Raw genomic sequence first — 13,392 nt, 5'->3', positions numbered from 1 at the left:
GGCTCTTGCAGCCTTGCCGGCCCTGCAGACAGGGCGTCCTTTCCCTGGGCTCCCCCTCGGTGCCCAGCCAGGGGGAGAGCAGGCTTGCGGGGAGGGTCGGTCCGTCCCTTCCGCGGCCGGGGCTGAGGGCAGACAGACGCTCCGTTTGCCTGCAGGGTTGCAAGCCTGCCAGCTGGCCCTGAGCGCCAGGACCGTGTGGGCCCGCTGCCCCAACGGGGATCTCGCCCGACGGTACGGCGTCACCGACAGAAACCCTGCCGGAGACTACTGGAAGAAGATTCCCGGGCACGTGACGTGTTTCACAGGCAGGTGCCAGGGCGCTGGCGCTCCCGTGGATGGCGTCGGTGGGGCTCTGGCCGTGGGGTGGGGCTCTGGCCGGGGGCTGGGGCGGTGCTGCTCCCACAGGGCTGGTTCACCCACACGGGAGCCCATCCCAGGGTCACACCTGCCGGGGGCCACGCAGCACCCGGACTCTGCGAGGGTCTCCCGGGAAGAGGACGGGGCGCCGGGCCGCTCCCTTGAAGGCCAGGGAAGCCGAGGTGCCGGTCGGGGCGTGCCCGGGGCCCCACCGCTAGGCAGCGCGCGTGCAGACGTGGAGCCGGGCTGGGGAGTAACGGGCGTGCGGCTGGCTCTTGTCCCTGCAGTGACCTTGTCAGACGAGCTGTGGGCAGTGGGCCCCGCCGGCTCCCTCCTGCAGCGGCTGACTAGGACTTTCAGCCACTCCCACGGCGCCCCGAGCAGCCAGGCCACCGCCCCCCACCCCGAGGACCTGGACGACGAGTGGGAGGTCATCTGAAGGAGCTCTCGGCAGGGGGGCCACCGAGACCCGTGTGGCGGACACGGGCGGTTTTGAGTCGCTTGCCCTTGGACGTGCCTCGCCCGCTCTTGTCGGGCACGTCTAGCCAGGTGGGACGCTCCGCTCTTGCTTTCCTCCGTATTTGTTTCCGTCTCATTCCAGAACCCACAGCCTTGGCCGAGAGGTGCGGAGCCGTTGCTGCAGCAGCAGGGCCTCTGACTCGCGCTGAGAACGTCCCCAGGTGGGACGGCGGCTGCTCCAGTTGCATGCACTGTGGTACCGCCGTCTGCTGTGGTCACCTTCCCCTCGCTGACCGCTCCCGGGCCCGTGGAGCCCAAGGTCAGTGCCGTCCATCCGCCGAATGTGTTCCTGGGATGGCTTCGTCTCCACCACAGGGTCCCCCCACCTCCTCTCTGAGACGCAGGCCCCAGCGCCCATTCCCTGCTGGCCACACCAGATGGGAAGCCAGCTGTGCCAGGACGAGGACACACGCATAGCGACATGCACACGCCACACACACCCTCCCCGCCCGCTCCCAGGGGGCCGGGCTCGCCTCCAGCAGAACAGGAAAGGCCAGTGGGTGACCCGGAATACGGAAGTGTGCGTGTGTATCCGAGGCAGGTGTGGTGGGGCGTGGGAACCTTAGCCATGTTAGTGACATAGGAATGTCATAGGGTGACACTCAGCCCTGCTGCTGGCGACGTCGTGAAAACCAGAAGCACCTTCAGAGGATGAATCTACTAATTCTTGCCTTTTTTGTTTGTTGTATTACAAACCTACATGAGATACCTCACTTGAAATCAGATCTTACAAATTTAGAAGAGAAATGTATTTTCTGAAACCAGGGGAAGGCCTTTGATTCCTTCCCCTGGTTTATCCTGAGCCTGCACTGTTCTCGGCTGCAGCTTCAGAGGATGGACGCCGCCCTGCGTGTCCTCGATGTGTGGGGCAGCCACGGGACCTGCCTGCTGGCTGCGAGTGGCAGCCAGACATTGTCAGCGGGCATCTGGGTGGGTGCCCAGCGAGGTTGAAACTGGGGCCTGCTGTGGCCACGTCAGACTTCGGTCCATGGGCTCGGCCTGCAGTGCCTACCCTTGTCGCTGGCATCTGAGCTGTAGGACTCTGCAGCCCAGCCAGGCATCCGCCCTGAGCCCGCCACCCCTCCCTCTTGGAGGCAGCCCCACGGAAGGACTCCAGCCTGGCTGCTTTTTTTAGCCTGCCCTTGGCCCGGGGCCCAGTTACTCAATGCCTGTTTGCTACTAAGCAGGTGTGTCCGGGAGCCCTCAGGCCACAGGTGAAGAGCGATAAGATTTGTTCTCTGACAGGACCCAGCTAGCCATGAGGATGGAGGTTTTCCAGGTCTAAATGAGGACAAGATGCTGAAATCCCAGACCTTACTTACTACTTCACTTTTATAGAATGCGTTTTTTCAGAAGTCTGGTGACAGCAGAGGGAGCGCAGGCGGCTGAGGCTCCTCTTCTGCGTATGTTGTGCCTTTTGCCGGGCTCCTCAGATGGCAGAGCTCTCCTGAACCCACGGGACTTTAGTGCAATTAACCCAGTCTAGTTAGTTTGATACTTTTAAACTACTTGTAGCCTCAGTGCTTTGTACAGTTTTTTTTTTTTCTTTTTTCTTTTTTAAGTTGTGCTTTGAGACAGTGCAATAAACTAGACTTTTCCGAGCCTAGTCGAGTCTGATGTCTGAGTGGTGAGAAGGTGCCCTGAGTGGGCACTCAGGAAGGCTGTTCCCACTGGTGCTGCAAAGAATCTGCTGCTGGTGTTGCCAGCCCAGCCCCACGGCCAGGAGGGTGTGGGCAGACGTCATTTCGTGACCAGTTTGCCCGGGGGCTGTCCTGGGGGAGTGCCACTGCAGAGGTGGCCCTGGGGAGGACACTGTACCGTGAGGCAGAGCACAGGGCCGCTGTGGGCAGGCTCTGGGGGCTCGAGACCCTGGGCCTGAGTCTTCATCCAGGACACAAAACCAGACACTAGAAGTGCCCTAGTGGAAACCAGCATGTGGAAAAAAGATCACGTTCACGACAGCAGCGGGATGCGTCACGTGCCGGGAAACAGCCTGAACAAGACATGTCAGACTCGGTCGAGAGCTGGCCAAGCTCTCCTGAAGGCTTCCAAGAGAGCCCGAATTGGGAGGCAGTTGGCGCTCCTGATGGAAGACCACAGCCGCTGTGCAAGGAAAGACCCCAGTTCTTTCCAAAGGCATTTATGGCTTTCACTCAATTTGTCAAAATCCCCACTGGGATTTTCTTTGTTGGGGGTAGGCAGAGAAGAACCCATAAAATAATGTTCATACCCACAGACAACCCCCTTGACTGTGCCAGATATGCTGTGAGGGTCTCACGCGTGCAGCTTCACGTCCTCAGTAGGGCCCTGAGAGGTCAATACCATTAGCCCCAGTGAGACCCAGAGAGGAGAAGTAACTTGCTTAAGTCAGCACAAGGAGCGCTGGGATTGGAGCCCAGCTCGGTGGGACTCCAGACCTGCGCTGTCTGATGCCACCTCACTGTCTTGAGAAGAAGAAACAGATGAGGATTGCCAGGAGCGATGACAGGGGCCAGCAAACGAAGTGGGATGTGGATGGAAGGGCCAGTGACGTCAGGCAGCCCAGCGAGGTCCACGGGGAGTTAACAAGGTGAAGGCGGCACGCAGGTGAGAGGACGGGACAGTGACTTCACAGTTAACTGATGCGGCCCGCTACTTAACCATTCAGACAAACATTAAGTGGATTAAAGAGTCTTAAAACTAGGGGGCAAAAAACTATCTGATTTCTGGATGGCAAGCACTTTCTAAACTCAAAAGTAGTGGGAAAAGTCAGAGGAAAATACTATATAGATTTGATTTCTTCAAAATAACAAGATGCCGTGAATTAAAAACCCCGCATAAAACTAGAAGGGGAAATAGTTGCAACAAGTCGGAGGAACACCGAAGACACACATATGGACAAAGGAGATGAAAGGGCACTGCTTAGTGCACACCCAGGGCAGGCGTGCACATGGAGCAAGCGGGGAGCCCCCGTTGGCACGGCCCTTCTGGGAAAGCCACTGGGTCCAGCAGCAGCCTTAAAACCCTCAAGTCCCGGAACTCCTACTTCTGGAAGCCTGTCCTCAAGAACAAATCCTAAGTCAGGGTTAAACATACGGCGCAGCATCGTTTGTAATTGTGAAACACTAAAAACAACTGACATTCGGGAGCATTCCTCTCATGAAACAATATGCAGGTGTTAGAAAGCACTTGTCTTCCCGGGGGATGTACGTTCTGAGCAGTCTGTCATGCAGTTTCATCATAGCAGCGTTAAGTCTCTTGGGCGTGGTAATGATCACGTGAGTTTGTAGGCGATCATACCTACAGGGAGAGGTAGATGATGCCAGTGGACACGGTGTACTCTAACTTTTGGTGGGTTTGCAATCTTTTTCGTAATTCCAGGGCGCAGAGGAGGGGCAGAAAGACACTACCCAAGCAGCTGGTCATGGTGGTCCCCTGTAGTGTGCACCTTTTTGTATCTTTTGAATTTGAGCCATGTAAATGTGTTATTTATTCCAAAAAGAAATAAAGTTCACATTTTAAAGCCTCAGTTCTCTCTAACGTCAGCTCTATCGTATCAGCGCCAGCTGAATCAGATATCACAGAGTAAACACCAGAGGCTTCCCAAAAATCGTATTTACACAATGTTTTACAGTGAACGGAAATGCTTACTCTACAGTAAGTTTTTAAATACTAGATTTGATCTGATGTCATGTGAAAAAGTATGCATAGAAAAAAAATTTGAACATATGTATATATGTGCATAGAGAAAAACAGAAGAAAATACACCAAATGCTAGTAGCAGTGGTTGTCTGGGTGGTGGGATGCCGCCAGGCAGGCGGGCAGCCTCTTTACCTGGGAGCTGCATGGGGGGGCCCCTGCCACATCCTGCCCTGGATTTCTCTGCACAGTCCGAGCGTTCTACCATGAGCATGCATTCTATCAGCAGAAATTCTTTATAAAAGTCACTGAAGATGTGGGAATTCCCTGGCGGTCCAGCGGTTAGGACTCCTCGCTTTCACTGCCTGGGCCCCGGATTCAGTCCCTGGTCAGGGAACTAAGATCCCGCAAGCCGCACGGTGTGGCTTAAAAAAAAAAAAATCACTGAGGGGCTTCCCTGGTGGCACAGTGGTTGAGAGTCCGCCTGCCGATGCAGGGGACGTGGGTTCGTGCCCCGGTCCGGGAGGATCCCACATGCCGCGGAGCGGCTGGGCCCGTGAGCCATGGCCGCTGAGCCTGCGCGTCCGGAGCCTGTGTTCCGCAACGGGAGAGGCCACAGCAGTGAGAGGCCCACGTACCGCAAAAAAAAAAAAAAAATCACTGAGGATAGAAATCTCTTCTCTTCAGCCTCTGCCTTGGCTGGGATGCTCACACGCGTGTGGACATGGTCACGACCCTCAAACCACACGCTCAAAGGCTGTGCATTTGTTATGTCAAGTATGCCTCAATGTTAAACCGTAGCAGGACAAAACCAGTCACCGTGGAGCAAGGCTGCTTCACACCCACACACTTCTGGAGCAGAAGCCTTCCCCAGCCGTGCCTGTTTCCCCTCCATCCCGACTTCAGGAAGCACCCTTGTTCTGAACAGGATTTCAGGTAACTTAGGAAACTGCTCTCAATACAGTATTTTAAAGTTGAAGAAATTGACAGGAAAGGAAATCAGTGGGAATATCGAGGTAGTGGGGTAAGTTAGCACACAACACGGCCAAAGTGGGGGCAGAGCAGGGGCCTTGTGGCCACAGGCCGTCACAGGGCTGGGTGTCCCTTTTGGGCTCCAGGCACAGGGTCACAGTACCTTGGGGACGAGCGGCCCAGCCTTCTCTGTCCTCCCCGACAGGTGTCTGGGGTGCAGGGATTCTGGCCCCCGAGCTCTCCAGAGTTGGAAGTTCACTGGGCCCCTGGGTGGGCATGGCAGGGGCAGTACTGGCAGGAGTGGGGCTTTCCTTAGACAAGGTTCATGAAATGAAGGAAGTGAACAAACGAACCAAGGCGCTTTGCCCCAGACACATGGGCCTTGTCCCAGGCAGAGCCACTGCCTTTGAGGAGCCATCAAGGCCGCCTGCCAGCAGCCAAGAGCTGAGTCTCCTGGCGGACTCGCCCTCCCCAGGCCTCCCTGCTCATCGCCAGGGCGACAGTGGTGACGGGGTGCTGGAGGGCCCGGGGGAGCGATAAGGCCAGTGCTGAGGCCCGCCTGCCCGCCCTCGCTCGGCCGGCCGGCAGCAGCGGCCAGATAACCCTGAGGCTTCTCGCCCTGCACTGTTGCCCTGGGTTCTCTGCTCCCACGGACGCCTGGGGTGCCCTGGGCCAGGGGTCCCCAGTGGGACCCAGGCCCCGCTCTGCTGCCACAGGGCTTCCTCAGCCTTCCCTGTGGCTCCCTGTCCCACCCGGCCGCGGCCAGGACACCCGGGGCTGACGCCCCCCGCTGCCGTCCTGCCCTGCACCCCTCCAAGCTATGAGCTGTGCTCCGGGGCTGGGCCCCCTGCTGTGGTGCCCACAACAACTCCTGCCCGGATCCTGCCCTGCGTGCCAGGACCAGCCCAGGGGCTGCCTCCTGCTCCCCGGACAATGGGTTCTGTGGGGTCCCCGCCAGGGAGCCCCCCCAACCTTGCATCACCCCATCCCCAGCCCAGGGGGCTCAAAGGAGTTCATCACCAAAGGGGCAGCTGTATGTCTAGCAGGGAAGCGGATGGGGGCCTAGCCCTGGGCCTTGGGCCAGGAGGGCTGACCCCACAGAGGACAGAGCTGGGACCTGGGAGACATGAGGGGAAGTCCGCATGCCCAGGTCCCCCGTCGGGTGCCCAGGTTCTTTCCAGGCAGAAGCTGCTTGGGCACGAGGGCACCAAGAGTTCCCAACATCTCCCTAAGCCCAGAGCCCAGAAGCCACGGAGACCTGCTGCTCTGGTCTGCCCTTTCCACCTCCTCCAAAGGAATGCACCCTCCCCCAGCAACGCATCCCCGGTTAAGAACCAGGGGACTCCTGATGTCCCAAGTTTTAAGCTAGAGATGCTAGTATCCACTGCCCCCAAGTGTCAAGGTTCAGAAAGGCTGTTTAACTGGGCCAGGACACACAGCAGGAGGGGAGAAGCCCTCGCTGCCACCCAGAATCTAGGATCAGCACCGGGCCGTACACCCCTCCATCCCCCCCTCTTCCCCACCAGGGCTGTGTGCCCACCCACCCCACGCTTCCCAGCAACGGGGGTCACATCCTTGCCAGGGCAGGTAGGGAGCTTGGAGATGCTCCAAAGCCCCTTTGTAAGCAGTTGGGGACACTGAAGCCCAAGGCAGGGGTTTCTCCAAGGTCACCCTCAGAGTGGGTGGCAGGTGCAGACCAGAACCAGGCCCCCTGGCAGAGCTTCCCGCTGCCCAGGCCCCTTCCACAGCCCCCCTCTGACGGCCCATCACCCTGGACTCTGCCACCACCACCCAAAGCCCCTTCGGCCCCCAGGCATGCCCCCCTCGGGGACACAGGGGGCAGGGTGGGCAGTGGGTGCCCCCAGCCAGGCGGTCACTGTTCATCGGGCAGATCGTTAGCCCTCTGCTCCTGGCAGAACATCGTGGCCCTCCAGCCCATGCCGGCGCGGGTTGAATTTCACGGCCCAGCAGAATTCCCGGGCAGGACAGCCTGGCCATCCCTGATCCCACGGCTCCTCGGGGCACGGACCCAGCTTCTCAGCCAGGGTCCCTCTGTCCTGAAGGGTCAACCAGTCTCCATCTTCAAAGCCTTCCTGCGGAAACCAGGTCTACTGGCTGAGGCTGGAGGGCCCACCCACGGGATGACGCAGCCACCCCCGTCAGGAGCCCCAGGATTAGGTACCTGCTAGTCGCCAGAGAGAGCCAATGGGGCGACTGCGACAAGTCCAGGCCTGGGCTTCTTTGGGGAGGGGGCGGTCCCAGTGACAGCCGAGGAGGAGGCAGGTGGCCAGTACGGGACGGGGGCAAACAGGAGGCACAGCCTGGGTCCTGCCCTCCACACCTCGGGACCTGAGGCCCAGCCCCACAGGGGAGTGGTCGAGGCCCCACCTGCTGACGGGGCAGAGAACCTCCACCCAGCGCCCACGGGCGGTTCCCTCGGCCTCCAGGCCTTTGCACCCGCCGTCCCCCTGCCTGGACACGTCAGTCCACCCCCTGCACCTGCCCAGCTCAGCTGTCTCTCCCTCTGGGACACCTTCCCAGAGGCTCTAAATCAAGATGGGAGGCCGCTCCTCAGGGTCTGGGTAGTGAGCTGAGGGCAGGGCCCGGCTCTCAGGCGTCGTCTGACCCCGTAGCCCAGCTCCATCCACACAGGGAGGTGGGGAGCTGAGCACCTCCGGATCCAGAAGACCTGCAGCTCCGGGTCCGCCTGCCCGTCCTGGCCCAGCCCCCAAAGCACGCTACAGACAAAGCAGAGATTCTGCTGTCCAGAGAACAATATATGTAAAGTGCCGGGTACAACGCTCTGAAAAATAGTATTCTCCAAAAATCCAGCACACGGGGTGCCCCCGCGGTCTAGCCCTTGCCCGTGAGGTCCAGTGGCTGTAGGAAGGGCGGCAGCGGCAGCTCGTCCAGGGCCTCGGGGAAGCGGCCGGGCGAGATGGCGGTGACCAGCACCTGCATGGCGCGCGCGAAGAGCGAGGGTGGCGCCAGGCCCGCCAGCCACTGGAACTTGTCCTCGCCCAGCAGCCGCTGCCAGCGCGGCCGGTCGCCCAGCAGCTCGCGGCGGGCCGGGCCGGCTGCGTCCGCCGGCGTGTACAGCGCCAGTAAGTCAAGCAGCAGCAGGCGGCGCTGGCGTGGCTCCCCGGGCGCTGGCGCCCCGACAGCGGGGGCGGCCCCGGCATCACGGCCCAGCTGACGCAGCAGCAGCTCGAGCGGCGTGAGGCCGCCGCCGTCGCGCAGGCCGGGCGAGGCGCCGTGCCCGAGCAGCAGGAAGAGGCACTCGGGGCGCGCCAGCTCGCAGGCCACGTGCAGCGACGTGCCGCCGCCCTCCACGCGGCTACAGCCTCGCCGGTCGAGCAGGCGCGCGCGCTCCTCGGCCGGAAAGTCGCGCACGGTGCGCAGAATGCGGCGCAGGATGCCCACACGGTTGTAGCGCACGGCCAGCGCCACGTGCGGCCCGGGCGCCGCGCAGCAGCGGAAGCCGGCGCTGGGCGGCGCGAGCGCGCACCGCGGGAACGTGGCCAGCAGGTAGTGCGCATACGCCTGGTGGTCGTGCACGAGGGCGTAGAGCAGCGCCTCCGACGGCGAGTAGGCGGCGGCGCGCCCCCGCTCGTCCCAGTGGAAGGCCTCGCTAGCGCGCATGTCCTCCAGCAGCCACACGGGCAGCAGGTCGCGAACGGCCTGGTAGAAAGCGAACGACGACTTGCGACACTGCTTCTGCGCCCGCGAGCGCGCTGCGCCCGCGCCCTCGGGCCCGCCGTTCGCGCCGCCCCCAGGCCGCCGCGTGTCCCACGGCATGCTGGCGGCGCCTCCCGGTCTCACGGCATGGGCCTGGGGCCGACCACCTGCGGGCAGAGGGAAGCGCGGTGAGGGTTGAGGGTTGAAGTTCCGGGCGGAGAGGGGTCTCCCGTCCAATCTTCACACAGCCCCACCTGTCCGGCCCTCTCTCGTACCTGCCCCCAGCCTCCGACCGGCCCTCCCAGTCACTCCTCACAGCTTCCCTTCTCTCCCAGGCCCTGAACCACCTCCCACATCCTTGATCTAGCTGCGCCTGGTCGCCCTCCCCAAAACTGTCTTGTCCTCCGGTACCTCTGCTAAAGATGCCCTTCCCTGTCCCTGCCCTCACAGCCCCAGCTACCGTCAAGGCCACACAGAAACCCCACACCCCGTCCAGCCCAGGGACCCACTGGAAGAGTTCCTGCTCCCACCTGTGAGAGCTGCATCCAACTCCAATCAAGGGGAAAGCCAGGTAGGGGACTAGGAAAGCTGCATCCCACATCTCAAGCTGAGGCAAATCTTTTCTGTAGCCCAAGCTCCCTATCCCCAGCCCCATCTAACCTTGACTCTGTCATCTGACCCCCGACTGCGGTCGAGGGCCCTACCCCAGGCCAGGCAGGGTCAGAGCTCTAGACTCAGACCTACCTGGCTAGCGCACCGCGATTACCTAGTTCTGTGTAGGTGGGTGTATTACTGTTGCCTGAGCCTCAGCTTCCTCATCTGTAAGAAAGAGGGAAGGCAGTCTGTGAGCCATAGCAGGAAGTGGGGGCCTCTAGCCTTCCACCCAAACATGGTGTTTACTGGATGTCACCGCCCCTAGCTCCTGGGAGGAGGCAAGAGGATGAAATCAACCTAGAAACTGGCGTGTACACTCTTCACAGTCTGTAAATCCCCTCCAGGTCTGCTAGTTCCCTGAGTCTTCCCAATGACTAGAAGAAGCAGGTACTGTCATCCCATTTTCCAGTAAGGGACAAACTTGTCCAAGGTCAGTCGGCAAGTCATGGTAGAGACAGGCCTGGAACCCAGATCTCCTAACTCCTATATCGGGCTCATTCCAGAAGTGGGGGGACCCCCAACCCACAGGGAACCCAGATTGAGCCCTAACCTTGCCCTCTGAGCCCCCTGCGCCAACCTGAGCCCTGACCTCCATCCCCTGGCCCTGGCCCAAGCTCCCCACTGCGTTTTCTCAAGGGTAAGCCCTTGGTCACAAGGGACCTGGGTCAGCGGATAAACTGCGTCCACACACACTGGGTAACTAAGTTACAGAGACGGGCACAGGGGTTGGGGGCTGGAGCCACAGCACCCTTTTGGGGACACCGTAACTGGAGCACCACGCCTGGGTCTCCGCGCCCCGGGTGCACCCTGTGTGGACACTGGGAGCGGGGCAGGTTACGTAAAGTTGAGCCGCCCCACGTCACCGGGCAGCGAGTCACGGTCGCGGCTCAGTGAATGGGGGGTTGGGCCACCGAGGGCAAGGCCGCGCGCCCAGGGCCGCCCGCCAGTTTCTCCCCGTCCCCTACTGGCGGCACGGCCGGACCCCGGGTGGCCGCGGTCGCGGGTCGAGGCCAGAGTGTCTGCGGGCCGGTGGCCGGCGCAGCGAGGGCTGCACCTGCGTGCGCGTGTGTCTGGGGGGGATGAGGGGGGCGGCGGCTACACGCCGAGCCGGCCGAGGAAGGGGGACTCACCGTGGGGGGCGGAGGGGCCGCTGGCCTGGCGTCCCCGCCCCCGCTGCGGGCCGGAAAGCTTGCTGGCCCCCCGCGGGTCGGCGCGCAGGCGAAGCTCCCAGGACAGACGGACGGGAGGGTGCCGCCGGCGCCCGCGCCCGCCGCAGCCGCGCTCTGAGCCGCCGCGGCCAGACCGCTGGGCGGCGGTGCCGGCGCCGGCGGCGGGCGGGCGAGCGGCGGGCGGCGCAGTGCGGCCCCGGCCGGGCAGGACCGCGGGGCCGCCCGCCGCCGCCATTGGCCCGCGCTGCCGGCCCCCGCCACCACCCATTGGCCGCCGCGCTGCACCATTGTTACGTCACCGGTCGGCGGGCGGGGCGCCCAGGGGGACCCGCGGAAAAGTTGGGAGAAACTTGAGGGCGCGCGGGGGGCGGGGCCGCGATGGGGAGTGAACGGGGCGGGGCTCCCGGAAACCCGAGTGGCCGGCGAGAAAAGGCTCCGGGTTTCGAGCTCCCGGCGACGGGAGACCCGCGCCGGGAAGGGCCCCTGGGCCCCGCCTGCTGTGCCCCGGCTCAGTGGGAGACTGGGCGCGCACTTAGGCGCTCCGGCTCCTCCGAGCGTGACTTTCTTCGGCACCCCACGAGTCGTATTCCACATCCCCTTTACGCTGACCCTCTGTGACCTTGGGGATGACCTCCTCCGGGACTTTTCTGGGACTGTACATGGAGGGGTCGGGGCGTAGGAACTGTCACCCCTAAGGGTCCTGGCCGCTTTCTGCCCGGGAGGGTCGGGGCGTCTCGAGCCCCTGCTCCATGCTGACTTTCCCAGGGTACGAATGGATGAACGGATGCAGACAGCCATTTATGAGGGCCTAGTGTGTACCAGTCTCTGTGCTAAACATACTTGATTTCAATTCATTTTCGCAACCGGTAGCCGTGGGAATTATGACTCCTAATTCACCGGCCAGGACATCGGGGCTCACTGGGAGGTGACCTCCAAGTGAGGAGAAGCTAAAAGGGAAGCTGGGCGCTTCCCTTTCTTTCCTTCAGACATTTGTGGTGGATGGGGCCCTGACCACCCCGGCCTCTCCACAAGGGGGCCAAAGTGTGGAGCACACACGTGCCGGAGAGCCACCAGATACCCCCACCCAAAATGCCACCCACCTCAGTGCAACGTGGCCCTGCAGGCCCTACCATACCTCTCAGGGGGTCCATGATCACCACCAGATTTACAGAAAACGATCATGGGCCAGGGGTGGGGGGGTACAGGGAACACTGGGCTGGGAGTCCAGGGTCTATCTCTGCCCCACCTCACCTGTCCTCTCCTCCCTGCTTCAGTCCTCAGTCTCCCTACAATTTCTCCCAGCTGTCCTTTTCCAGACCTCTCTGATGGGTGGGGCAAAGTGAATGGAAATCCTGGGGTTGCACGGTTGACACTGGCCTTCTGGAGCCCCCAGACCCTGGGAGACAACGTAGGGAGGTGGTGTCCCAGGTGAACTACCTGTGGCTCAAGACGCTAGCTGCCCTGCTCCCATGTCCCCATTATATCCTTCAAGGGCTGCAGTGAGACCTCACAGCATCTCCATGGCTGCTGGTGGAATGAGGGTGACAGGGCATCGGCTGTAGGTGCCTGGTGTGCAGCTGGCCTCGGGGCAGTTCTCTCTCCACCCCTCGAACCCTCCTCGCCTCCCCCTTTGATGTACCCTCGTCACTCTTCGCTGGGATTCCCGAAGCCCTCTCTCAGAATCAAGTCCGACCCTGAAACAGGAGGGAAGGGGGCAGGGCACAACCTTTAAAAGAATGACACACACACACAAAAAAAAGAATGACACAGCCCGAGGACACTACACAAACTGATTAGGACCAAAGAGGTCCAGGATGGTGAACCAGTCAACTTCCACTAGACCTTGAGCCTCAGTATACGCTCCTTGTAATATATTAGCATATGCTAAATGACACACCCACAGGCGCCACGACAGTTCCAAGGCCAGCCATAAAAGTCTAAAAGTGGGCGGTGGCCCAATTCCTGGAAATCCCGCCCCTTCCCTAAAATAGCTGGAATACTCCTCCCACTCATTAGCCTGTGAAACTACCCACCCCTATAAGAACCGACAACCCTGTACCCTGGGGCCACTCTCTCCTTCTGAGATGGCCCACACTCTGTCTTGTGGAGTGTGTTTATCTCTAAAGAAATCCACTTCTTACCCATCACTTTGTCTCTGACTGAATTCTTTCTGCGATGAGACATCAAGAACCTGAGCTTCATTAAGTCCTGAGACCAGGTGTGTGATCTCAGTTAAAAGACCGTGGGTTCGAGTTCCAGCCTGTGGGTCCAAGTCCCAGTCTAAGCTGCACGGTTTCAACCCCATTTCTCCACTACTTAGAAAGCTTCCCATGGACATGGGCTTAGCCAGAAAGACCAAGTGGGGCAGAGGAAAGGCATTCCTGGCCCGGACACGGCTGCAGCAAAGGTCTGGAAGCGGCAGAGG

The 13,392-nt window shown here is 61.1% G+C and overlaps 2 protein-coding genes across 3 annotated transcripts in view; one reads left to right on the top strand and one right to left on the bottom strand.

The window, feature by feature from the left end:
* The window catches only part of TECPR2 (tectonin beta-propeller repeat containing 2), a 94,056-nt gene extending 91,579 nt beyond the window's left edge, over positions 1 to 2,477 (top strand). Inside the window, exon 19 of the mRNA XM_082647154.1 lies at positions 156 to 2,477. Coding sequence (XP_082503280.1) covers positions 156 to 796 — 641 coding nt within the window. The 3' untranslated portion in view covers positions 797 to 2,477. The remainder of the gene's footprint in view (positions 1 to 155) is intronic.
* A 3,550-nt stretch (positions 2,478 to 6,027) lies between these two features.
* On the bottom strand, positions 6,028 to 11,107 carry ANKRD9 (ankyrin repeat domain 9). 2 transcript variants are annotated; one of them, XM_082647604.1, is made up of 3 exons: positions 10,929 to 11,107; positions 9,889 to 9,963; positions 6,028 to 9,311 (listed from the first exon to the last, which is right to left on the bottom strand). In XM_082647604.1, the coding sequence occupies exon 3, from the start codon at positions 9,262 to 9,264 to the stop codon at positions 8,320 to 8,322; it is 945 nt and encodes a 314-aa protein (XP_082503730.1). In that variant the 5' UTR covers positions 9,265 to 9,311; positions 9,889 to 9,963; positions 10,929 to 11,107; the 3' UTR covers positions 6,028 to 8,319. The 2 variants fall into 2 exon arrangements, with proteins under 2 accessions (XP_082503730.1, XP_082503731.1); XM_082647605.1 differs by having other exon boundaries at positions 9,911 to 9,963.
* Between the last annotated feature and the right edge of the window lie 2,285 nt (positions 11,108 to 13,392).

This window comes from Grampus griseus, assembly GCF_964374135.1.
Source record: "Grampus griseus genome assembly, chromosome: 2".
Classification (NCBI taxonomy): Eukaryota; Metazoa; Chordata; class Mammalia; order Artiodactyla; family Delphinidae; genus Grampus; species Grampus griseus.
This window is presented reverse-complemented; position numbering and strand designations above follow the sequence as displayed.